This window comes from Rhipicephalus microplus, chromosome 9 (genome assembly GCF_043290135.1).
Source record: "Rhipicephalus microplus isolate Deutch F79 chromosome 9, USDA_Rmic, whole genome shotgun sequence".
In the NCBI taxonomy this organism is placed as follows: Eukaryota; Metazoa; Arthropoda; class Arachnida; order Ixodida; family Ixodidae; genus Rhipicephalus; species Rhipicephalus microplus.
Genome location: NC_134708.1, coordinates 17,377,640 through 17,403,570, shown reverse-complemented (window position 1 = coordinate 17,403,570; position 25,931 = coordinate 17,377,640). Strand labels below are relative to the sequence as shown.

General features: G+C 45.7%; 2 protein-coding genes across 8 annotated transcripts in view; one reads left to right on the top strand and one right to left on the bottom strand.

The window, feature by feature from the left end:
* The first annotated feature begins 2,462 nt into the window (after window positions 1-2,462).
* On the top strand, window positions 2,463-24,551 carry Rap1 (RAS oncogene family member Rap1). 3 transcript variants are annotated; one of them, XM_037415546.2, is made up of 8 exons: window positions 2,463-2,618; window positions 5,945-6,024; window positions 6,154-6,222; window positions 7,179-7,235; window positions 8,871-9,011; window positions 9,370-9,513; window positions 11,549-11,646; window positions 12,597-14,222. In XM_037415546.2, exons 2-7 carry the CDS (start codon window positions 5,968-5,970, stop codon window positions 11,636-11,638), a joined length of 558 nt encoding a protein of 185 aa, XP_037271443.1. In that variant the 5' UTR covers window positions 2,463-2,618; window positions 5,945-5,967; the 3' UTR covers window positions 11,639-11,646; window positions 12,597-14,222. The 3 variants fall into 3 exon arrangements, with proteins under 3 accessions (XP_037271443.1, XP_037271444.1, XP_075729323.1); XM_037415547.2 differs by lacking the exon at window positions 2,463-2,618 and adding an exon at window positions 3,600-3,738; XM_075873208.1 differs by lacking the exons at window positions 2,463-2,618; window positions 5,945-6,024; window positions 6,154-6,222; ... (1 more) ...; window positions 8,871-9,011; window positions 9,370-9,513 and adding exons at window positions 22,430-22,663; window positions 24,040-24,551 and having other exon boundaries at window positions 11,631-11,646; window positions 12,597-19,437.
* Window positions 24,511-25,931, bottom strand: part of LOC119163533 (nuclear receptor subfamily 2 group C member 2-like) — a 46,679-nt gene continuing 45,258 nt past the window's right edge. For all 5 annotated transcript variants that reach the window (XM_075873210.1, XM_075873211.1, XM_075873209.1 and 2 more), the window contains one exon: window positions 24,511-24,877. In XM_075873210.1, coding sequence (XP_075729325.1) covers window positions 24,852-24,877 — 26 coding nt within the window. In that variant the 3' untranslated portion in view covers window positions 24,511-24,851. The remainder of the gene's footprint in view (window positions 24,878-25,931) is intronic.

Sequence of the window (25,931 nt, the reverse complement as noted above, 5' to 3'; positions counted from 1 at the left end):
CCGATTATTGGTAGCCGCAAGCTCTAGCTTTGACAGGTAATTTAAAGCCTCGTTCAGTCTGTATACATGAAGCGGACAGACAAGTCCTACCTTTGGCGCCATCCTGACGAGATGAGACAAGTGCGAATTCGATGGCCGCTTCCAAATTGGATCCGCCTCGATTATTCCAAAGCAAATCTCAGTCTTGTAAGAGCGATGCACGGAACACGGGCTCGCTTGCTCCTTAATTAATACTGCCTCCTACCCACTATATGGGCATTGTGGAGACAGCAGGAGGAAAAGAATTGAGGGGAAGGGGGTTGCACTCCCACCTTCCTTAGCAAACTTTTCAATTTATACAAGCACGCGTACAAACGCACGCTCAAACATACAAAAGCATTGAATTGCCGCGTAGATTGTCACCCAGCTCTTTATGCATGTTTGTGCGTGTTTGTATGTGCAAACGTTACTAGTGTATGTGCATCTACAACTTAAACATATCGGGAAAGCGTTAAATTGATCTGGTAACGGTGAACTTCATACTGCACTTTCCAGAACATATAGAAATTGTATTCGTTACTTTTGTAACATACCTACATCCACAATCAACTGGAGCAGGTATATATATAGGTCATTGATGCACGGTGAAGGCGTAAATTCTTGAGGATCATGGTTCAGGGGAGTTAACCCATTATTACTATTATTAAATGATTATATTAGGTCACTGAAGTAGACTAAATATAACAGAGCCAGACTTGCTTCCGCGGGAAACACTAAATAATTTCTCTGTGTTCACCGGAGTTTCCATTTCCACAGCCAAGAGACTCAAATCTCCTCGTACTGACGCATCCTCCAATGCCATGATATTAGAAGTTGTGTGAGGCCATGCAACATATCAGCGGCGTTCTTGTACGTTAATGTTCTAAAAGTGTTTTAGGGCACCCGCCGTCAGATTAGGCCGACCTCTAAGTGCTCCAAATACGCAGAAACTTTCCATGTATCAAAATCCGGACACGACATTCCACTCAGATGTCAAGAGTGTACAAATCGTCCTGCTACCTATGGCGCTACCTTTTGATCAGCACGACAACTATTAATCGCATTATTTTGTTTGACGTTGCTGTCTCTAGGTGACGCGACAGTCGGCTAACTGCCACAAAACTGGGCAACTATAAGTCCGGGTTTTGGAACGCACTTTTGACTAATATGATTGAATAACTTTTTTAAGCACGTTAAGGTCCCTAGATGAAACAAGTTTCATTTAGAAACCTCAAAGCACGTAGCATAGCGGCGAGATCTAGCCTTGTGAAGCATAGACAACATGGCCTCCGAGATATAAACATGCAAATTTCCTCATCTGACATTCACCTGATTCAGGACAACTGAAGTATCCTCGAATGCTGTGCTACACATCCCCGATACTTTGGCATGGCAATGCTCATAAAAGTGTTTTACAGCTCCTGCCGACAGGCTCAACCTAAGGAGTAGTAACAAACTATTTACTATTCAAAAGTGGAAACCCATCTCTAATTACGTGATATTGTGGCGCCACCTGGCCTTCAAAGTTGGAGTTTAAATTTGCAAGACATGCCCAGAGAACACACATGCCCTTTGGTATTATTTGAACGGCCTCACGCACCATTTATTTTCCAATCTTCATTGCGCGATTCATTTATTCCCCATAGTACGGTGTGACGCTGGTGAGTGGGAGGAGGTCGTGGGTGGGTCATGCTGTGGAACCACAGAACACCTATATATACTTTGAAAACCTCGGACGGACGACAAACGCAACAAATAAGCTTTCTGCCGTTATTGCCTCCCTCCAACAACTGTTTCCAGCATTAGCTGCCGGAGCGTCCATCTAATGCATGAGTCACAACGGCCACGAATAGGTCTTCTGCAGGGAGCAAACCCACGCGCACTCCGTTAATTAAATGGAAAAGACATCGGATCAGTCCGTGACAGCTATCCCCACCGGCACAAACACCCGCGCTTGCTAGCTCAAACACAGAGCGAGCCAGCAAAGCAACGGCCGTTCGCGCTGTAAGATATCCGTTCACTGTCATCATCTCCGATAGAGTACGGGCCGAGATCATCACAGCCAAGAGGCTCAAATCTCCTCGTTTGTCATCATCTCGGGGGTTCGCTAGGCCTAAGGGCGCTCAACGCTTCCCCCAATCAAATAAGATCAAAATAGTATCGCAATTGAGTTAAAATGAAGGAGATGAGTGAGTGAAAGATGAAATGAGTAGGAAAACAAACCAGAATGGGCGTAGGGGGGGGGGGGGAATAAATAAAAACAGAACAGGGATGACGAAGAAAAGCGACAGCGTCGAAGACGAGAATGAAATGAAATGTGGGATGAAGGGTGGGCAAAATGGCGAAACTAAATGTGCATCGTTAACAAGTTATGTAAGACATGGAACTTAAACATTGTTTATTGAAATATAAATTTTGCTTTAACTTTTTTTCACGTCAAATTTGGACGTTTGTTATTTTAAAACAACATAAAAACTATTTTATTCGTCTTCTACACTTGCATCGCCTTTTTTGTGTCGCCAGGGGTCTGACGTCATTGCGCCAGGAAGCACAGAGGCATCGCCCTGTTGTATATCTATTTTCTGCCGTTCTACGTAAAGGTATGTGAAGATTTCGTTTGTCCCGGCCAAATTTTGCGTCCCGCTTGTCCGGGCGAACCGCGGCTCGATGACCGCACGACCGATCCCCGTGACAGGGCTTCCCGCGCCGCATTTCCGCGCTCGCATCGGCCGCCAGTTAAGCCTACAGTCTGCTAAGGCCTGCCTCGATTGTTTATGAAGACACTCGACTCGAGGATGATAGTGAAGCGCTCTTCGAGTAGCCCTGGCCGAGGGCAACGGAGGGAGCATGCCCATTTAACGGTGGAGCTCGGGGGCAGGAATGAAAACGCATTTCGCTCCTCTGTCAAGGGCAGTGCCTTTTTTTTTTTTTAATTCTGCAGCGACCCACGTCTGAAGACACTCCTCCCGATCAAGAGCGATGCGAGATCGTTGACATCCATAAAAGGAATCTGTTCGCGTCACGACAGACATTGCTTCACCTAGGGCGGCATGCTAGGAATTCCGCATCTTTCAAGCCAGCGTTTTATCGTGTTTTAAAAGCCGACTGTCTGTAGTATATCGGTCCGGAACAAGAGGGCGGGTCACGATTTTTTTTTGTTTTCTTTATTTGTAGCCCGCTTCCTTTTCCCCCTTGGAGGACGTCTCGGTTGTGCTGGTTCGCGAATTTCGGGGCGTTGGATGTCGAAGCTCCTGTAGATACGTGATGTAGAAGGTACCGGGGGGCGGGGGGGAGCCTATGACAGCGTGGTGCCGCGTTTTTCGCCCTTTAAGCCGCTGCAATGCGACACCCTGTCACCTTGATCGCTCATGCTGCGCCGCGCTGTCGCCATGTGCTTCGGTTTCGAGTACAACTCGCGTAAGATCGTCGTTTCGACGCTGAATGAAGCACCCACACCGGTGCTGGTCAGCGAATAGATGCGTGGTCGGCAAGTTTTGGCCGACGTCCAAACACGCCTTCGCTGAAAAAAGGTGGCGCGCGTGAAAAAAAAATACGTATAAAAAATGAATCTGCAGAGGAGAGACGCCCACCCTCCTACTCCCCCGCACACGCAGACCTTGCTACATCGACCTCACGTATCGCTTGCGCTAACTAAGCTCGTGTGGGAAGGAGTTTCGAATGTTTCCTGTCCCTGCGTGGAATCGCTTATATTTTGACACGGTACGTCGGTAACGCCGTTAACCGGCCTCGCCCTATTCTTTCTCGGGGGGCGGTGAGCTTTTGAACCACGCTTTGCGAGCCTCTAACGTCTTGGGTATCTGTTTTGTGTAGTTATCATGCCCTGCCACGAAAAAACTCCGTTAGTGTTCTCGCCAATCCCTCACTTCTCCGTTACAATCTTACACATTGTGTAGTTCACGATGTCGCCATTCTTTACCGTTTTGCCGTCGGTTTTCTCATCGGAAAGCTCATTTTAGATGTTCGAGGTTCTCCTCGCGTGGTTCACACTATTACGCTTCAAGTTGCGCGTCCTGCTTGTTGGTACTATTTGCTGAACTTGGCAGGCTTGTCAGTACTGGGAGGATTGCTCGAGTCGGGTATTCATTCGTTTTGTTCTGTGTTTCTCGTGTTCATTACGTAAAAAGTGGCGAAAGAAAGGTGATCGCGTAGTGTTCTTAACACTGAAAGTACCTTGAAAAGTGTGGCAGCTTGGGCTAGTTGGTATGACATGACGATAGGTACAGCGCAAGAACAAAACGACACAGAGACAAGAAGGACACGAAGGGAAGTTAGCGCTCGTGTCCTTTTTGGCTGTGTCGTTCTGTTCTCTCGCTATAACTATTGTAGTGAAAGTACACCACGTGTTTTCGTTACAAGCAGCTATTTGAAAAAAATGAAAGGTTATTGTTCGAGGGGCTCATTTGCCTTAGATGAAACTAATGAAACCAAGTGATAATTAATCTAAGGAAAGCACAGGTTACTTTGTTTACTGTTTAACTGTAGTGTATTATGACCGAAACCAAAAGGAAAGTGGACAAAATAAACAACCTTTTTAACAGTGAAATCCAAACCCACAACCTTCAAATGGGGTCGGAACACACTGACGGAAAGGATAGTTTTCCGTCCACAATAATTCATATCAATTCAGGAATCATTATTACTAGACTACAGGTTAATGCAACAAGTAGTGACCTCTACTTTTTTACCTCATATGTATGTTGGTTTTGTCAGGCAGCTTCTTGGCATGATTGGATTGGGTTACTGTTTCGTTCAACCCCTGGCCTCTAACCAGTGGTTGATGCTTGACAAGGAGGAGCTTGCTGACTGGCTAATCCGATAAGTCGTATTCCGGAAAGGTAGCTAATGTTTCAGAGCAGCTGTTCTCCAAGCAGTTTCCCTCTTCACTGCGAATGTCACCTATAATGGCTTCTCCGTCGGCACCGTGGGGGGCTGCACACACCCACCCCGCAAAAACTTTTTGAGGTACGAGGTCGTTCGTCTAGTGTCTGGGGCACGGCTGTGACAGCTGGGGCCTCTCCTCGCACGTGAAGTGCCTGGAAGCGTGCCAGTTTCCTCCTGAGATGATGACGAGGAAACAAGGGGGGCCAGGAAATTTCCTCCTGCTCTGCACAACTTCACGGTTTCGCGCTGCGGGACGGCACTGAAAATCGGCCGTCCTCGTCATTAGGAGTGCGTGTTCTCAGTTTTGTAAGAGCTTGTTATACAGCACGTGAAAATGCTGATACATGCTGAGTGTGCCTACAGTGTAGGAAGTGGCTTGCATATTTGAGCCCGTGGTTTTTATTTTTGAACGAGGTCACGACTCTGAAGGTGCTTCTTGTCGCCGGTTCAGACTATATTATTCGTTAGGGCATGTGGGTGTTCTTGTAAGCACTTTTACTGCATGTGAGAATGCCATAACAAGCTGGCACTTGCACATTTCATGTACAAACTGGCTGAAGGTAGTTAAGAGGCCGTGTTCTTTACTTTGAACGAGGCTGCGACTCCGAAAGCACTTCATTTGCGAGGGTCGGATGATGTCGTCCACTCGCGTCGTGTAGCTGTGCTGGAAGGAAATGTTCACTGCTGCTTTTCGCTTATGACTGATAAATGGTCTATCTAGCTGGGTAAGTGGTCAACGTGAAAGGGGCGAGTGTGCATGTGCCCACGGAAGAGAATGAAACACAGACACCGACTGCAGGAGATTCTGCATTTGCGTTGTCCATTCATTTCTCCTGTGTCTGTCCGCATGCCCGTCCTCTTTTATGATGAATGTGGTTTCACTGTTGCAGTCACTCATGCAATGTTGCCAGAGTGATTTTGACAGTATTCTTATAAATTTGTGCTGCAGTGTTGGATGAGCAATTTTGACTGTTTTCTTCGAAGTGTGCAGTATACTTTGTAAAACATTTTTCTATTGTTACAGCCGTAGCCCTGTCTGGGTCTGCAATGAGAGAGTACAAGATTGTGGTGTTGGGAAGTGGAGGCGTTGGTAAAAGCGCCCTGGTGAGTGCTCAACATGTTGCTCAGTTGTGAATGAGTTCAGAGGGAGAAAAAAAAAAAGAAAAACTGCCTCCTGATTATGACTTATCTCTCTCGACAGCCTTTTTTCTACTTCTCTTTTTGCTTTTGCAGACTGTACAGTTTGTCCAGGGCATCTTCGTGGAGAAATATGATCCCACTATTGAAGACAGTTATAGGAAGGTCAGTGCATCTGTTTTTTTTTTTTTTCTTATAGTTTGACGTGCAGGACATAAAAGGTACTCTATTAAACAATTTTTCTCATCTTAAATTATCTTGATGCCAAGAACACTTGATAAGCAAGAAAACGTTCAAGAAAAAAAATTGTGGGTGAAGATGCCATCTTGCCTAAATGTGCTTTAAAGGAGCATCCAGGGGCTGTGCTGTGTCCTATAAACAGTTTGCATGCGATGTCATGGATGCAAAACATGGCGGCTTCGATGTTGCCGAGGCAGTATAATCACGTGGTAAATAACCTGCTTCAGAGTGATAACAACGTAGCTTGAAGGTCATTGAGCCTCCATACATAAATAATAAACAAACTAGCATGTGATGCACTGATAACATTAACGTGAAGTTACGAACTACGTGTCCCACCATGATGGCACATCAACGTTGCTGTTTCAGTGGTGTCAGTGCAAGCCATTTATAATCGTTGCGACTTTGGCATGTGAGAGCCTCAAAATTTCATTAAATTTTGATGGTTACCTCAATGATGTTTAAGGTTCTTCAAGAAGAGAAAACTGTTTTTAATTAGTTCACAGTATTGGTAGATTGCACGTGCAAGTTACTTAAAATATTGGGTCTGGCTGTGAGAGTAAGTTTCAGTGATCCAGGAATAAAAATCAAGAGAAGATTTTTTGCAGCACTTCATAATGGCATGAGGAATTAGTGTTTCATTACTTGTCTGTTGTTTATCAAGTACTATTACATTGCATCGTGAAGAAACTAGCGGAATTTCAGAACTGCCCGAAAGTACAGAACTACCTAAAAACCATCAGCATCGATTCTACATATTCGTGCTGTAGTTCAGGCATAGGATCTTGGAAGTGAAAATTTTGTGCTTTGTTTTCTTTGCGCTTTGAGTGTTTGCACAGAGACTCTCACCTTGATAGTTGTGTTCGTTTTTCAATTTGCAGCAAGTGGAAGTAGACGGGCAACAGTGCATGCTGGAAATTTTGGATACCGCTGGAACGGTAAGTTTGAGGTTCAAGCTTCGGTCTCTTTTCTGTAGTCGACACAAGTCACTGGCTACAGCTTCAGTGTTACCTACTTAGAGACACTGTGCATGTGCTTTTTTTTTTTTTTAAATCTTGGACATCGTCAATGTTGAAAATGAATGCTATGTAAGTAAATGACTGCACCGGCATCACTGTGTTCCACTTTGTTCAGCACTTTGCCTCTCTTTGATGAGTGTTAGTTAACAAGCTATATACTATTAGAAAGGTGTCCATCCAGTGGGGTAAGAATTAGTGTGTTCAAATTCTCGAAACACGCAGATAAGAAACACGCAGATAAGAAACACGCAGATAAGAAACACGCAGATAAGAAACACGCAGATAAGAAACACGCAGATGAGAAACACGCAGATGAGAAACACGCAGATGAGAAACACGCAGATGAGAAACACGCAGATGAGAAACACGCAGATGAGAAACACGCAGATGAGAAACACGCAGATGAGAAACACGCAGATGAGAAACACGCAGATGAGAAACACGCAGATGAGAAACACGCAGATGAGAAACACGCAGATGAGAAACACGCAGATGAGAAACACGCAGATGAGAAACACGCAGATGAGAAACACGCAGATGAGAAACACGCAGATGAGAAACACGCAGATGAGAAACACGCAGATGAGAAACACGCAGATGAGAAACACGCAGATGAGAAACACGCAGATGAGAAACACGCAGATGAGAAACACGCAGATGAGAAACACGCAGATGAGAAACACGCAGATGAGAAACACGCAGATGAGAAACACGCAGATGAGAAACACGCAGATGAGAAACACGCAGATGAGAAACACGCAGATAAGAAACACGCAGATAAGAAACACGCAGATAAGAAACACGCAGACAAGAAACACGCAGACAAGAAACACGCAGACAAGAAACACGCAGACAAGAAACACGCAGACAAGAAACACGCAGACAAGAAACACGCAGACAAGAAAACAGTGAGTGCAATGCAACAGACGTAGCTAGGTAGTGTTTTAAGCTGTTCAGCCAAAGTTTAAGCAAAGCTTTAAAATGCCTGTTAATTTGCTGTGTGCATTATGTACTGCTTATAAGCCGGTCATTGCACTGTGGTAACTGCTTGGGTGCGATATACCTTGTGCAGTTGCGTAGTCTGAAAAGTAAAATGTGATCGAAATGCGAGTTTATGCATGCATTGTACTGTATGTCTTCAATGTTGAGACCGACAATCCTTACATAGCGAGTTGGGATTCTGTGAGATGTAGTACTGCATCGTGAGGGTCTGTAAAATATTTGGCGCAAGCCCCTCCAGTGTCCTTATTCACATAAGGATTATGGCGAAGCAGTATTAGTGGAATTGCACAGCGACATTTCGCTGGAACAAACACTGGCCGCCGCAGATGCATTTTGGTGGAGGCTTGTGGCTAGAGGTCTTATTTAGGCACTAGTTGAAGAGCCCCCGTTTGGTTGAAATTTCTGGAATCGAGCCATCCATTGCAGTGTCTCTCATGATTATGTTGTGGTTATTGGACGAGAAACCGTGCCAGTTATTATTACTGGCGAAACTGTCGAAAACGAATGAAATCGGCTTTAATTGCTGATGCCATACTTCCTCCACCATTGCAGGAGCAATTTACAGCTATGCGCGACCTGTACATGAAGAATGGACAAGGTTTTGTGCTTGTTTACTCCATCACGGCCCAATCAACCTTCAATGACCTCCAGGACCTCAGGGAGCAGATCCTCAGAGTCAAGGACATGGATGATGTGAGTTGCGGACAGCTTGAGAGACTCTCGTCTCTGTGCTTGGCGTGTGAAACAGTGATAGCACCACTTTGTTATACCTGACACTCTTTATAAGCATGTAATTACTGCATCGTACAGTTGTGAGCAAAACTGTTGCACAGCATTATTGATGTAATACATCGACTAAGTTCGCCCAGTGTCAATACCCATCACTGACAAGTCTAGTGCTTCCAAATTGACGCTTGCTAAGTGTTCTTACGTGCGAGAAAAGCATGCCCTGCGACGTTGAAAACATGGTGTGAGTACCTCCGAGTAATGCTGCCGAAAGTCTACGAAGTTTGTTGGTGGTGATGTCATTGTCTACTCTGCCACACTGCAGGTGCCAATGATTCTCGTCGGAAACAAGTGCGATTTGGAAGATGAGCGGGTGGTCGGGAAGGACCAGGGAGCGAACTTAGCCCGCTCCTTCAACAACTGCGCTTTCCTCGAGAGTTCAGCCAAGGCCAAAATCAACGTCAACGAGGTGCGTGTCGTGAAAACTCAATTGCGTGTGCCTGGTATTATGCGTCATGTAAATTTGAAGTGTTCTCGTTGCGATGCATCTGAAATCCAGCTTCGATAAGGCTGACGTGCTGATTGGCTGCTTTAGCTGGCAAGCTCAAGCATGCATTCACTGCATCAGGCCTGGCAGAGCCTTCACTAAATATTTTTAAGGGCAGAGTTCATTCAACGGAGACATCGGAGCTCTTTATGCAATTTTCTCGAAGGCTTGCAACATGTTCTGTGCAACATGTGCTGATACATGTCGGGGAGGGCTGCTTACCTTCCCGGCACTGTGGTTCTTGCGCTCAGCTGCTGACCCCGAAGGTTGTGTGTTTGATGTGAGAGGGCATAACGACATTCTCTGACAGTATAACTCAAGCGTAGAGTTGCGGCACATTTTTAGCCGGCCGGAAAGTACAATCTCTTCGTTGCACAGCTAGAAAATACTTAAAATGTACTTGCAGGCTGGTTGTTAACTCATTACAGCTTATGGCAGCGCACACCAGGTTACACAATGAACATGCATACTAAGGGGTGCCACAACGGCTGAGAAAACTGCCCGATTAACTAGAAGTAAGCGTGCTTACAATGTACTTAAAGGCTAGTTGGAAGTAGCGTTTGTGTTATCCCTTTGTGTGCTTGTTCGTTGTGTAACCTGATGTGCACTGCCATATGCCATACAAGAATGTGCTGCCAGTGTTTTCTGAAATTTTACAAGCCTCGAAACTTTGCAAGTAATTCTTGTTCTGTGTGACTGCTATGTGTCACATATTTGTATGGTAAAAATGAAAGCTGGATGAGTTACTGAAGGGTGCACGTTGTCCTGTGTTCTTTTCCTTGTGTGCTGTGTATTTTACGCCCTCCTCAGCTATTAAAGTCAATATGACATAGGTTTATATTGGATTGTTTCCCCAATACCCAGAGCACAGCAAGCCATACGATCATCTAGCCTAACACTTTATTCTAATATCAAAGTTCTTTATTTGTCTGACCACATATACCCAGCAATTAGTGCACACTGTGATAATTCTTTTGCCAAATCAAGGCTCGTTGCATTAACTTGTGTACGCGAGTCTAGGTCGACCCCGATTGTAAGCCAACCCCCTGAAGTCCGAAGCCCGAAAAAAAAAAAAAAAAGAAAACCTCGAATGTAGGCCATGTTAACAGTGAAGACAGTGTTCACAAAGAGAAAAAACATTTAAAAGCAGTTGGTTCATGATGCAAATAAGTTCAGAAGCGTGTATTGACTAGTCCTGTCGTGTTTCTTTGTCGTTGTTTTTTGCGCTGCTTCCAGTAATTTGCACTATGAAGATGTCGTGCTCATTCAGTCGTCCCTGAATTTGTTGCTGTCTTCGAACTGTGCGCAATCCTCAGTGCCATCAAGCGGATTGGATATGCCGCACGTGTTAAAACAGTGCACAATCAAAGCTCCTGGTATGTCGTCTCACGCTGCAGCCCCTCCAGAAAAGCACATTTTTGTCGTCCACCCCAAAGTTCCGCTCGGTTTGAACGTTGGACGACGACTCCCTGGCTAGGACAATTTTCCTTTCGCCATTGAACTACGCCACATACTCTAAGGGCAACTCAAAAAGGACAAACGTCTCGCCTCGACACTTTCCACAAAGATGAAAATGACAACCTCACGTGTGTACTTTAACCAGGTGTTGGCTCGGCTACTAACGGCTACAATGCCATCTAGGTGGTGCTGGTTGTGCATCACAATAGCACAACCCCGGAGTTTGATACAAAGACAATTGAAAAAAAAAACTATCGGTTTAGATCTGAATTAATACGGTACTCGTGTGGCTGACCCCACACTGTGCCACGGAACCTCCTGCTTTTTATATCAACTAAACATGTCTGCTAATGAAGCCAGCTCTGTGGGAGGTGGCTATTGTACAGATACGCATAAGAGATGCAGAGACTTAGTAGCAGTGTCAATTTCTGATACTGGGAAATTCCTTGCCCATTGACCTTGTGGTGCACTCCGTTTGACTTCCGTCCTTTCCTTACAGATCTTCTATGACCTTGTACGGCAGATCAACCGTAAGAACCCTGAGAAGAAGCCAAACACCAAAAAGAAGTCCAAGTGTGTACTATTGTAGAAAAGCATGTAAGTGGACCACGTGATCTCTTGATTTTTTTTTTTTTTAATTGCAGAACTGGTGCCCAGCCGATGCGTGTCTTAGGCGGCAGCACCAGAGACCAGCAGTGAATTCATTGGGGCGTTGTGTATCATCAGCTCGTCACTTTGTCATTTAGAAGCTAGCTGCCTCGTCTCAACTAAAATGTAGCCGACGCTGCACTGTGCCATGCAAGATCTCCACTCTTGCTACTTTCTGCTGCTTGCAAGAGGGTTGTTCACGCACGCATTGTACCCACTGAGCAGCTGTGGGTTTACCGTACTGTAGTGCTTACATTGGTGCTGAAATAATGAATAGTTAATGTTAAGCTGAGTCAGTGTAATCCTTACATTGGATACCGAATTTCTGTTCGTCTCACACACTCGGGGACAACTCATTGTAATGCCGTAGCGTTTCTTATTATTTGGTGGCACAGCGTCCTCATCTGCAGACTCGGCTTACATGTGCCATTTTTTTGGAGCATTATTGGCAAGGAACAGACAACACGGACCTAACTTGCTTGTTAAAATAATTTGCCATACATGATCCCTATGGTAAAGGCAGTGCCATTCTTAGCTTGAGAAGGCAGAAATTCAATATTCTTTTATTACCTTTTTAATGATCCTTGATGCAAGCATTCGATTATCGCGTGTTATTCGAGTGGGCCTTCAAATTCAGTTTCTGATTAAATATAGCATAAGTGGCCATTGTATAATTATGTAATTTATATATTGATTCAAATTAATTGCTATAAAATACACGATAATTTATTCAAATGCTTTCTGTCACTTTAAATTTGGTTTCCAGAACATTGGCATCAGATTACACAAATTTCATGTGTTCATAGACGGTCGACCATGATGCATGTTGCAGAAGGTCCTTGTGACAGCATAGCAGCATTGGAAAGCGCTGATGCCAGGGCACCTCATTTGAATTGCAGGCTGCAACCGACCTCCTCCAGCACCAAGGCTGACAGATGTCCCAACTCCTGGTTGCAACGTGCCCGCGATATGAGGCCTTCGGACAACGGGCAGCGAGGAATCGAGGCATCCGCAACTCTTGAAGCTCGCCAAGCCCCCGTCTGCACGCACTCACTCGATTGCAAACTCTGTTTGTTGTCTTTTTCTTTTATTATTCCCCTGCGCAGTCGTACTCTGTAAACACTTGTCTGCCGTCACACACACACTGTCTGACCCATAACCTTATGGGGGTGCAGAAACTGTCTTCTATCAATTTTCTGAACCCAAACCCCGTTCCTTCAAGCACATCCCCTCTTCGCACTTCTAGTGCCACTACCGCTACTACTACCACCACTGGTATTCTTGTGAACCTCACGAATTCCCCGGGCATCTAAAACAAAGCCCTCTCCTCCAGGAAAAGGAAAAACTGAAATATTGCCAAACTCTGCTCACATTCACATTGTTGCTCGGCGTCTGTAAGCGTTTATCTCAAGGCCGGCGGCACACTCCGAAAACCTGCACGGCATTGCTTTCTGTTGTCACGTCAGGTCTTCCGGTCAAATGTGCCTCTCTCGTCTCGTGCCGCGTCACGGTCTCTTTTTCCAATTCTTGAAAATCTGTTTGACCCCCATCTCGCCTCAATTCTGAAAACACTGAAGACTGTCAACGATGTATGTCGGCACTTCGTCAAGAAAAGCTTCCATCGTTTCGTTTGCGAGTTGTCTTCCCCGGGAAGCTCTCTTGGTTTCTCTGCTGCCGGCTTCCGCAGATATCTTGCGTTTTACACGAGGCAGTGTTCTTTAAAGCTGCTTCTGTTCATGCAGAACCAACATTTTTGTGTTGCGTCCACAAAACATGGCCTCATAATTACGTGTAATGCTTTTAGTGTTCTTTATGCAGGCTGTGAGGAGGAAGTGGTGCATTTGTTTAGCTCATATTTTTCACCGAAAAAAGACAAGTTGCGTTTCTTGTTTTTTTTTTTTTCTTTGTTTCCGCACCAATCGAAACCTGGCTGCATTTCGAGCATCGTGTCGCCCAACTAATGGAAATGTCAGTTGGCGATATGTACATAAGAGGAGCAATCTTGGAAGCGATCCACGGCATAGTTTATGGAGGAGCACATGGAGTGCACATTGCCATCTTCTTTTTTTTTTTTAGTAGGATGACTTTTTTGTGAACTTGATAGCAGGATGTCTTTTTTTCCCCTCTATTTATTAATTCAGTTCTTTCCGTTCACTTTTTTGATGTACGTCATTTAGGCACGCTTGGTCTTGCATGTTTATCGAATGAGCCCCACCACCCACTCCTTTTTTTTACTCTTCCCCAAGCCAGTTTTTATATTTTAGCCGCTTTGTTTTTTTCTTTGAGAGTGTTATCGTCACATGCAAGGTCTGTTAAGTGCAATCCTGAGGAATGCTTATTTTTTAGCCTTGCATGTTCAGCTGTACAAGGTACCCCCCTTGCAATTGGTTTTTTTTTTTATCTGTCTATGAGAAACTAACTGCGAGCGTCAAATTCGATTGTACTTGTGGTGCTACAGATTTGATTGTAGGATTGAGAAAAAGCTCCATATGTGCGCAGATATAAATAAACTTTTTAATCAGTCACCTTTTGTTATCTTTGTCTGTTGGCTCAGATGCTTGAAGGCACTGTTGCTTTAGGTGCTGTACAACGGCTACATGGGCGCTGTAAAGTGTTCACACTCAAATTTTACACTTTGCCATAGAATCACGTTGAATGAAGAGTCATTTGTTCACTTCGTAAACATGCAACACGTGGGGCCGTGTTGTCACAACTACGACTTTTTACGGGACATGGCGTAAATGTGCCTGGAGTGTTCATGTAGTTGTAATTTCGATCAAAACTATAGCTTTACGATCTTGGAAAATATACATTGCCATCCTGCGGAACCACAGTGCGTGCGGTAGGCTGGTTTCCACCGCTTGCTGTGCAGGAGAGGGAGATGTAGTTATTCAACAAGAATAGTATACAAGTAATCCGATATATTTGTGTTCTGTATTTCATGCACATTTCGCTTCGGCGTCTGTCGCAGGACTTTGATGTTGTTTCAATCGCATCGGACTTGAGCAATGATCCTTTTGGTCCAGCATATCAATAATTGTTGGGGCCTAATGTCCCAATGAAATGTCTCAAGAGAAAGGTATATAACAGCTGTATCTTGCCGGTACTTAGCTACGGAGCAGAAACCTAGAGACTTACAAAGAAGGTTCAGCTTAAATTGAGGACGACGCAGCGAGCAATGGAAAGAAAAATGGTAGGCATCACCTTAAGAGACAAGAAGAGAGCAGAGTGGATTAGGGAACAAACGGGGTTAAGGATATCATAGCTGAAATCAAGAAGAAATGGACATGGGCCGGGCATGTAGCGCGTAGACAGGATAACCGCTGGTCGTTAAGGGTAACTAACTGGATTCCCAGAGAAGGAAAGCGGGCTAGGGGGAGACAGAAGGTTAGGTGGGCAGATGAGATTAAGAAGTTTGCGGGTATAAATTGGCAGCAGCAAGCACAGGACCGGGTTAACTGGCGGAACATGGGAGAGGCCTTTGTCCTGCAGTGGACGTAGTCAGGCTGATGATGATGATGAATGTCCCTATACTGTGTCACCATATAACGACCTGGGGTTCTTTCTACTGCTTGAAAAATTTTCTTCTGATTGTGGCGCAAATAAGATCGTTCATCACATCCGTGGCAACAAGCATGCTTTTGTCCCATAAAACATCAAATTTTTAACTAAAGTCTACAAAAAATGCCTGCTAGTGTCACCCAGCAGCCATGTGGTCAATCTATCGGCAGGTGAAAAAATTCTCGCAGGTAAACTTATTTTGCTTAAGAACAAACATGTACAACTTGAAATTGTATTCTGCGTACTTGAGGTACCTTTAGGTTGTGCCAGAGACCAATTTTGTTTTTTTTTCACGCATCCAATGAGGTGCCTGGTGGTGCTGCCAGCAATGTGTTTGCTTCCAAACAGTGGAGAAACGCGAGCACGGCGTCTGCTGCCACTTATAAGAACAAAAAAGTCTGTTATTTGTTTTATTAATAAACAAAACTTAATGAAGCCTGCAAAAACCGAACGATTTCACTTTTCAACTTTCACTGGCAGTACAATTATCGCTCCCACCGACCATTGTTGCGGGCGTTCATTTCACCGATGGTAAGAACCCCACCGTTGAGATAAGACCGAACGGAGACAAAAAATCTGTGTTAAAAATTTCTTCACACTTTCCAGTGAAACCACTGCTATGTTAAACACTTCAGGTGGTACGCTTTTTATTACCACACAAAATAGAAAAGCAATGAATGACTAGACAGTCCCTTTAACATGTACCTAAATGTAAGCACACGGGTTGACCTCTAGCAATTTCGCCTCCATCAGAATGGGCCTGGAATTGGGTACCGCGACCGGAGCCGCAGCCAAGAAGGAAGGTCAGTAGCCGAGTGCCTTAGCTACTAGACCACCAATGGCAAGGCGACATGCGCAAGTTGGACCACTGCAATGGACTGATCGTGTAAAGTCAAAGCGACCAATTGACCGTTATTGTTGGCTTGAACCTTCATGTGTGTGGTGAATTGGATGCATAAATCGAGTTATTCGTTTTAAATGCGAATGCATTTCTTTGTCGGGCTATGTCAGGCATCCGGCGTTGACCGCGCGCCGGCAGATATTCTCTCTCCCTTTCCCATACCAACAGTTGCGGGCGCGCGCTTAGTGTCGCCCCTACAAACCGAAGCATGAGTTGCGACAGAGGGTAGGTGCAGTGCTCCGCCGCTCCTTATCTCGCCATTCGCTCTCTCCTTTCTGCGCCCCACTCTCGACCGTTCGCTGGTTGGGCGGTGAAGGCGGATGTCTGACGGCAATGGTACCATCTCTCGGTGCAAAAATTGATATGTGCGGCTCAACGTCCCAAAACACATGATTATGAGAGACGCCGTAGTGGAGGGCTCCGGAAATTTCGACCACCTGGCGTTCTTTAACGTGCATCCAAATCCGAGCACACGGGCCTAGTCTTGGCGCGAGAAAAAAAAATGCTTTCGCATTTCCTCACGATTCCCTTCAGGGAGGTGGGGGCACTTTTTGTTTATTCTTTGAGCTTTCAACACTATAAGGCGCATACATTGCAGACCTCTTCGTTCTCATCGCTCCACACAACTCCCGCACTGTGCGGAGAAGTCTCGAGACATCTTCCACATGGTGTGGGCCCTCGCCCCACCCAAAAATCGAGCTCCGCCCGGGAAAAATGAGAGGGCGCCGAGCCCGAGTCGCGTTGGACGCAAATTGACCTCTGCAATGAGGAGCACACCTAGTGTTTGTGATCGCACTGGGCCATCTCCCACCTACTCCCTGTGAAGTTTTTTTTTTTTTTTTTTTTCCTCTGTCTCTCTCATCGCGCAGCTCGTGACGGCACGAAAACGCGCTCACCTCCGCGCGCCACGCTCGTTCGTGCAAGCGAAAAACGACCTAGCTAACAAGACGATGTCGGATCAGCCGCCGACCAAGTGTGCCAGTGCGCCAGCGGCCCAATCCGAGGGGAGCACCCAGGAGGCCCCGTGGCAGGCGGCGATGCGGTACTTCACCGAGTACTATACGAACGCATCCCAGCAGCCGCCTCACGGCGGCGCAAACTCGTCAATCGCCGAAGGCCCGCTATCGGACCTGCAGAAGGCCTTCAAGGGCTGGATGGGCGACCGCACGGTGGTCAGGACGTCAGTGACGGTAGAATCCAGCAGCGCTTCAAATTCGACCTCCGCGCGCGACGAGCAGCCATCGCCGCTGTCCAAGGCCCTGGACTACCTGTCGCTCACAGTATTCGCGCCCGAAATGCTTCCGTCCAGCGATTCCCGATCCTCCATGGGCGTCACCGTGGTGCGTCCACCGTCCCGCTCCTGCCTTCGAGACGTCCGCTCGGCGCCCAGCGTATCGGCGCGCGGCGCTGTCAGCGCACCCGCCCGCCACTTCGGTCATAAGCAGTACCACCAGCCTCGATTGGTACCTGCCCCGCGACTCTCCGCACCCGCCATTCGAAACCGGTACCGGCTCAAGATGGTACCCTCCGCGGTTCGGCGCAAGCCGCGGCCACGACGCGCCCCGAGCTCGACGCACAGCCAGCTCTCGCTGCCGTCATCACGCAGCTGCACCCAGTGCCACTTCGTGAACTTTCCCGACGGACGACCGGCTTGCTGCGTCCTCCTGCCGCCGTCGGCGTCACCGTCCTGCTGCTCCGAGTGCCGCTGCGGTAGCCGCTTCCCCGACCCGCTGGAGATTTTTCGAACATTCTCGCTGGCCTACAATACCTTTAGACTGCAGCAAAGCCCGCTCGGGATGACCAGCTTTTCGCCCTTCTGGCCAATGGCACAGCACCCTTACTACTACTACCCGCCAGGACCCATAGTGATGCCATTCCAAACGTGGATGGAGTCGCGCAGCACCGACTCCAGTCGCGAGTGCAAGGAGTGCGAACGCGAGAAAAGAATGCGCCGTGTGGAGCCTGCCAAGACCATGCACGACTTCTCGACGCTGGTCCAGGTTGCACCTAAAGGCAAGCGTTCGTCGCGGAAGTCAGGCAGAAACGCTTCTTTCTCGAAACAGAAGGCACTAGACACAGTGGCAAGCGAGATGCCTTACAGTGTTGCAGAACCTCCAGCCAACGTAGCTATGGGCCAGGAACTTGTCAGAGAGGAGTCTCGGCTTTTGATGGAGTCAATCGACATTGACCCCAATGTGCCTGCTGCTACTGAGGATTCACAGACGATTCCGCAAGTGGCTGTCGATGGGAAAAAAGAGGCACCCAAAGGGATACTAAGTGCTAAGACTGTCACAGTCGAACATGCTTCTCCTGAATCATCGAAAGCAACGTCTCTGTCAGCCTCCTCACAACCAGCTGAAGCATTGGCCAAAGTGCAACCTCACTTAGTCGACATAATGCATGCAGGACAAGCAAATAAACAGCACTGCACACCTGAATCTACGAAAGAAGCCACTCCTCATCCACCACCTCCAGAGCAGTCCGGAACACATGAGAGTATGCAACCAGAAGTGCACCAAGAAAAGCAGCCAGAAATGCAAGGAAAGCAATCAGGTGAACATGCGGACAAGAAGCTAGCAATGCAAGGAGAGCAAACAGGCGCACGTGGCGAAAAGCAATCGTCAAATCAAGAGGGGCAACCAGGTACAGAAAAGGAAAAACCCAATATGCACGATAAACAGCATGCAGCTGCTGAAGAGGTAAAATATCCTGGTGCACACGAAGAACATCATCCAGGCACACAAGAGGAAAGCAGACCGGGTGAAAAAAACGTAAAGGTTCTGGGTGAACATGGGGGAGGACAGCCTGGTACTATGCAACCAGCAGCACACGGGAAGCAACCGGGCAAAAATGGAGAAAACCAAGCAGGATCTGAAGTCCACTCACTGCCTGATCCTAAACTGTTTCCACAGCAGCATTCCGACACCAACAAAGGTCTCACGAGAGAAAATACAGCCGCATCACCCAATCATGAACTATCCCCTGCACAACAGTCGCCGGAGGCCCGAACCTCTGCGCCACAGTCACCCAGCTTACCAGCAATGTTGCCAGAACCTTCCACGACTGAATTCTCGCCGGAACTGGTGACAATGTCACCCGAAGACGCGTCACAACCACCCAACATTCTGGGCACTGGCGCAAAGCCCCTTGAATCTGGTGTTGCCATGCAGAATGTTCCAGAACAGTGCAATAAGAAAAGCATGGCAGAAGGCCCTGTTGCCACCAATGCTGCTGCAGTTCTGCAAGACCATGACAATGGTGATGGCCCGTCAGAGAAGGTGAGGCATACACAACATTGCACAAAACTAATCCTTCCGGCTATAATGTTGAGTTGCACAGGCTAATATTTCTCGGATATAAAACTTTCCCATGCATGAAGCTTAAGCTTTCAAGAAATTGTCTCCGTAGGTGATACGACTCTAAGGTAATGGGGCGAGGGCACTAAATGATGCGCCACACATAGAAGAGAAAGTCTTCCAGCTTGGGTCTTTACATTACAAATGCGTAACAGTTGACTCGCCCTTTCCTTTGTCTGGATGTCAGTCTGTCAGTCATTCCGTATGCCTGCCTGCTTGTAAGAATTTGTGGTCCTCTGGCATTATAGTGTTGCATCTTCATACTTAATTGCAGTGTAATACTGTATTCATGATTCACCAACTAGTTGGGCAGTCCTCCTACGTATCAATTACCAGGTGCACGCACTGGATTGAAGACACCATCTGCTATTCGTAGAGTAATCCCGGAATCCCCTCTCAAATTTTTTTTGTACATCACACACACAGATATACTATAATGCATACACAGATGTGCACATAGATGCAATACTCGTCACTTGAAATACATGACTGCTGTGAGCAATTTTTCATGATGACCATGCCATAAATGTTGCAAATCTGGTCAAATGCTGGCTCTGTAAGCTACTTAAGTCAACATTACTCTGATAGGACAGGAACTGTAGATGCTGGAAACGAATGTGCATTACTTCGCCCTAATGCCCCTGCCACAATGGAGGTGCTAATGCCATTAGGTTCTACTGTCATTCTGAGCAACGAATGCCATTCGTTCATGATGTCGATAATTCCGAAAAAAAAATGGCCGTAAAAGTTGAGCAAGGTACATGTAGAGTGATAAAAAAGTGAAATTATTCATCTTAAAAGACATTCAGGAAGTCGCTTCGCTAAATAAATAGAAATTGTACATTGCAAAATATATGGCTACCATAAGCCTAAATGATCCTCTTAGTCAGTAGCCACAGCCGATAGAATGAACACAAGCACCACGACATGCGTGGTGCGACGATGAAGAAAGAAAGGGTAAACAAATGTGTCGAAATTTATTTAGGTTTCCTGGAACACAAAGAAACCGATGCACATGTGGCATAGTTTGTGGTGCGACTGTACACTTAAAAACCCACAATCTTCCACATTTTGCTTTAAAACATTGTCTCCCATGCGTCCATGTGGGTGAACAGCTTGCAACGAAACTGCCGTAGCCTTACGGGAACAAACGTCTCCCCCTGGGTTCATTGCACTCATGCAACCGATGCCATCACTGCAGGTGCATGCATACAGGGGCACAGAGGCGTCTGCTCCTTTACATCATTGCTGACAGTGCCGGCGGCTAGATGCTACTGAGGTAGAGAGTAAGGGTATTTTACGACAGCCTCATGTACTCCTGTCCTCCTTAAAACAATAGATGCCTTAAAAAAGCAACATTAATATAGTGTTTCTATGAATTTGGATCAAATCGAGAATGCCGCAAGCCTTCTTTTGAGTAGTGTCTGAAGTAGAGTACACATTTGGTTCGACCATGGGTGTTCTGTGGTTCGACTGCGACCATACTGCGATGGCAAATGTGTTTATTCAACTCATTCGACTATTTGAGTCATTTGAGAATAGATTCTAATGACATCATATGTCGCCGTTTCGCAGCTGCAAAATGTAATTAGATGTCATTCCACTGGAATGACGTCCAGTGTCACAGGGGTATAAATTTTGCATCCACAAAAGCTAAACATAGTTATGGCGGCTGCATTTCGATGGAGGCGAAATAGTAGAGACTTGTTTAGTGTATGATGTACGTTACTAGACAATGCAATTTTTTTTATATAAAAGTCCTGCGAGTAAGGCTCTTGTCGTTTTCACGCACGAACACCACGCAGAGGCAGAAATACTTTTTTCCAACTGGTACGAGGCTGCTGGGACTAACAAAAGTTTATTAATTTCCTAATTATTGACTTGAGGGTAGTTTATGTTAGACATCTCCGTATTTTAGAAATCGCGAACGTTGCACGTAAATAGAAATATTCGTCATAGAATATTAAGGGCAATATAAAACCTGACAATGCTTGGTGCATATGAAACAAGACCACCTTGTTACCTTAGACCGAAGCTGTCTGTGACATGGAAGTGACGTAACTTTGAATCGAGGCGCGTCGTGGTCGTACTTTTTCATGAAAAGCAGCGAGTCGTCTCGCTTGCGCCAGCAGATGTCCTTACCATTGCGCGTGGTTTTTGCTACTTGTCTGTTTCTTTTGTGTCTGCAGCAAAACTGCAATGTCAACCTTTTTTTTTTTTTCCTCATGAAGCATAAAACTCTGTGGCAGCCATTGCGGCGCTATTTGCAGACGAGCGAAATAGTTTTTCATGCCTTTTTATACTTTAAGAAAAAAAGATATAAGTGGCGCATATCACACCCAAAGAATAAGCCGTCTACTTGACTATTTCAGAGTGCTTGCCGGTTTTTCTAACTAGAATCTGCTTTGGTGCAGCTTCATTCTAATTTTGTCACTCGTCATTTACAGTCCGGTCTTGCATAACAATGAGGCTGCTTCTTCTTTAGCGTGCCAGGTGAAGGCATGTTTCGATGATGCCATGATGAATATCTCAAATTACATGCAACTTTCGATATTTCTAAAAAAAGGGGTCAGCTGTAAACTACAGGTTTCTAATACAGAGCACTGCTCGCAAGAGAAAATTGAAGTTAATTATCAAGTTCTTGTGAATTAGTTTCTTCGATGTAGGTTTAACCATGCTAAATTAATTCTACGACATAGAATTAGTGAGTGAAAATGGCGGAAGCCTGAACATCATAAAATTTCATTATAATCTGTGTGGTATTAAAAAGAGCACCCTGTGGTGTTGCACCCTCCCTTTCATGTCTGAATTTGGCCATGCCCCCCCCCCCATCCCTTCCGCTAGGTTGTCTTGAAATAGTGTCAGCAGGACTACCTCTCCCCCATAAAATAGGCTTTAACATGTCGTTACACAGAGTTCTGAAGAGGCAGCTGCAGTGGAAACCGCATCTCAGCGCTCGGACCACAGAGACAAAGCTGCGGTCCTTGCACATCAGGAGGACTCTACCAATGAACATCACATAGTGGACATGATGCATGCGGAGGGTTCCAAGCCAGACGAGCACGCTGTCGGTATCGAGCCAGCCAGCGGTGCTCCACCAGCTCCCGACGATGGAGCCAAGCCGGAAGAAAACGCGGCCCACGCCGAGGTTAGTCTCATTCACTATGCACAGATACAAGTTGTCATAAAAGTATGATAATGTAAATTTTTTCAAATGGGATAATGACACTTCTCTCAAAGAAGTAAGCAGGTTCCACAAAAACTTGAAAAGCAGTCAAAAGTTTCAATGAACAATAGAACGCGAGAACATTATGCGTTGAAAATAGTAGGGTCCCATACAGCAGGACCGTACGTCTGAATGAACAGACAGTACTACATCGCTGATGTGGGCACTGTTAAAAAAAATTTCCACGATAAACGTCTCCACTCAAACCTCAATATAACAAAATATTGGTTATAACGAAGTAAATGAAGTATAGACTTACAATAGATACAGTGTTAAAAATAACATAACAAATTTTTGGATATAACGAACTTATTTTCTTGTAAGATGCAACTTTGTTAAAATGAGGTTGTACTTAGAAGGCTGAGTTATGCAAACCAACCTTATAAACAGACATCAGATTTCACAGTTTTGCGACTCGTACATCGATAGGTGGCTGACAATAGTTGTCGTTCATGTTCAAATATTATGCTATCATAATTCATTTTACTTATGCAATCCAATTGTCCTGCCTTGTCTTGGTCCGCTGTTAATTTTGAAGCATTAGCAGCAGGTGATTGAAATGTTCATCGAAAACATGTACTCACTTTTATAGTGAAAGCCGATACGATATCACAAGAAAGATAGCGTGCGCTGTAGTTGTCCGCCGCCGGTGTCTGTTACCATTATCGCGCAAAATAAGAAAAAAGAAACTAAGTAAATAAAAGACACCATGAATGAGACTCTGACTCTGGTGCCCTGCTTAGAGACCCGGTGCTGTACCACAGAGCTACGCTGGTGCTTTAAACCCCGTTGCACACTCGCCTAGGCAGGCCTGATGTCGGAAAAGGAATCGCGTTAATACGCGTAATAAAGAGTTTTAGAACAGCAAAGGAACCACCAGGCATCACACAAGGCGAATTGCATAACGAATGGGTTGTCGAATGCTTCAACCCATTACAAAAGCTTGAGGCGTAATGTCAGCCGTAGCTTAAAAAAACATTGCACGAAATTCGTTACATGTTCGTAGCTGGTACCACATTTCTCTAAAGAATGATAAAGGATGGCAAGTGTTCTTGTAGCAGTTACCCAAAGGGTCTTTAAAAAAGACTCTAAAGCCGCTCGTCCAGTTTTCGCTGTGACTGTGCTCTGCGTTACGTGCAGACATGGCTGGGCTTGGCTTGGTTTGTGAGAACAATAGGCCTTAGCTAGTGTGCCACCTATTACTTCCCTTCTTGAGTTTGCATCTCATTAGCTAATGTGTCATTAGCACCATTACTTAAATTTCCTGCAACTGATATTTTCAAATTATTTCTTTCCAGCAAGGTGACCAAAGGCCTGCTGGAGGTGGTGGAGCCACTACGGCGTCCCCTCCTAACAACATCAACGGCGCCATCATGACCTGCGCCTGCGCCGTGGTGATTGTCATTGTTATGGTCGTGGTCTACAGCATCGTGGCATCTACTACAGCAACACCGCCAGAGCACAAAGCAGTCACGGCTACACCACAGGTCGCGCTGATGTTTGATATAGAGCACTACAACGACTCTGACATCAAGGACGATGAAGAGGAAACGACACACGTAGATCTGTTGGACGTTTAGCATAAGCACTGAATGGCAACCAATGTTGCCGTAAAATAGCAAACCACGTTTTTTAATAGTGCACAAATGTTCGATAGACATTCGAGCTTGTACGAGTACTCCAGGAACTCAAAGATCTTATCCAGTTCTGCAATAATTTCAAACTAGTCAGCTGTATCCTGCCTTGCTTAGCCAAAGAACTGAATGCAGTTGTGACACAATATATGTACGATTTTAATGTTTCCTTTTTACATATCGAACATGGTGTGTGTTCAATTCATCATTCCGGCACTGCTCACACGTGCAACGCGTGCATATAAGAATGTTCCAAAGCTCAAGTGATGTTTCACTGGTGCTTCACAAGTATAAAATGTGTATGAACACCACTATCAATAGGTTTCTTGGAAATGTTGCCCGTGCAGGCAAATATAATTTTTTTTAATATTCTGCACTTGACTTGAGTATATCACCGAGTCCGTGACAACTTCTCTTAGTAAAGGCACTCCTGGCCACAGTCCAAAGGCACCTTTCGCCTCCAAAGAAAAGGACGCTCAGCTTACTGCTTCAGATTTCATACCTGGGTAAAACAAGAGAGTTTTGTTATATGCAGCATGAAGAGAAAGCGCCACTAACTTTTGCTGGACCAATCTTTAGCACTAAAATTCACATGTCACATGCACACAGACAATGAACTACCTACTATGTAGATCTATAATTCAAAGACAAAAAAAAATAAGATGGTTGTAAAATGCAAGCGATAGCTTGACTGCTGTGAAAAAACTTGGCTTTCTTAGTATACTGAGTAAGTGCAAAGTTGTTTCACACGGCATATTGAACTATGGCACAAAGTGCACTAAAATGACGCCAAAGGGATGTCTAGACTCCCTGATTCCTTGATAAATAAAGTGTGGAATTGGGCTAGTTGGTAATGTATTATTGAACTTCTCAGCACAAAAACTTCCGACAAGTAACACAAAGCTCAAGTCACACAAGCGTCCTCGTCTTTTGTGTTACGTGTCAAAAGTTTTTGCACTGAGAAGTTCAATAATCCTTGATAAAAGTGGTTGGTTGGTTGGATCCTAGAGGAGTGGCTCAACCCACCACAACGGGTATTCACCATGAAGCGTTTGGCAGTGGAATTTGGGGGAGAAAAGGGGGCGGGAGGGGCCTAAGACTCTCTATAATAAATAATGGAAGTTTAAGTTTTTCGTGCCATAAGCCCTCGGTGCAAACATCGAAAACTGCCCCGCCGCGGGGGTCTAGTCGCTAAGGTACTCGGCTGCTGACCCGCAGGTCGCGGGTTCGAATCCCGGCTGCGGCGGCTGCATTTCCGATGGAGGCGGAAATGTTGTAGGCCCGTGTGCTCAGATTTGGGTGCACGTAAAAGAACCCAAGGTGGTCGAAATTTCCGGAGCCCTCCACTACGGCGTCTCTCATAATCATATGGTGGTTTGGGACGTTAAACCCCACATATCAAATCAAACATCGAAAACTGCAATATTTGTGTGCTCAAGCCATCCTGGGCAATAAAATTTTCTCTAAACTTCCTATGCTCGATCAGGCTGATTTTTCCATCCTTGTTGTGCGTAATGTAGTCTATTCTAATTGACAACCATAGGCGGGTGCATGGG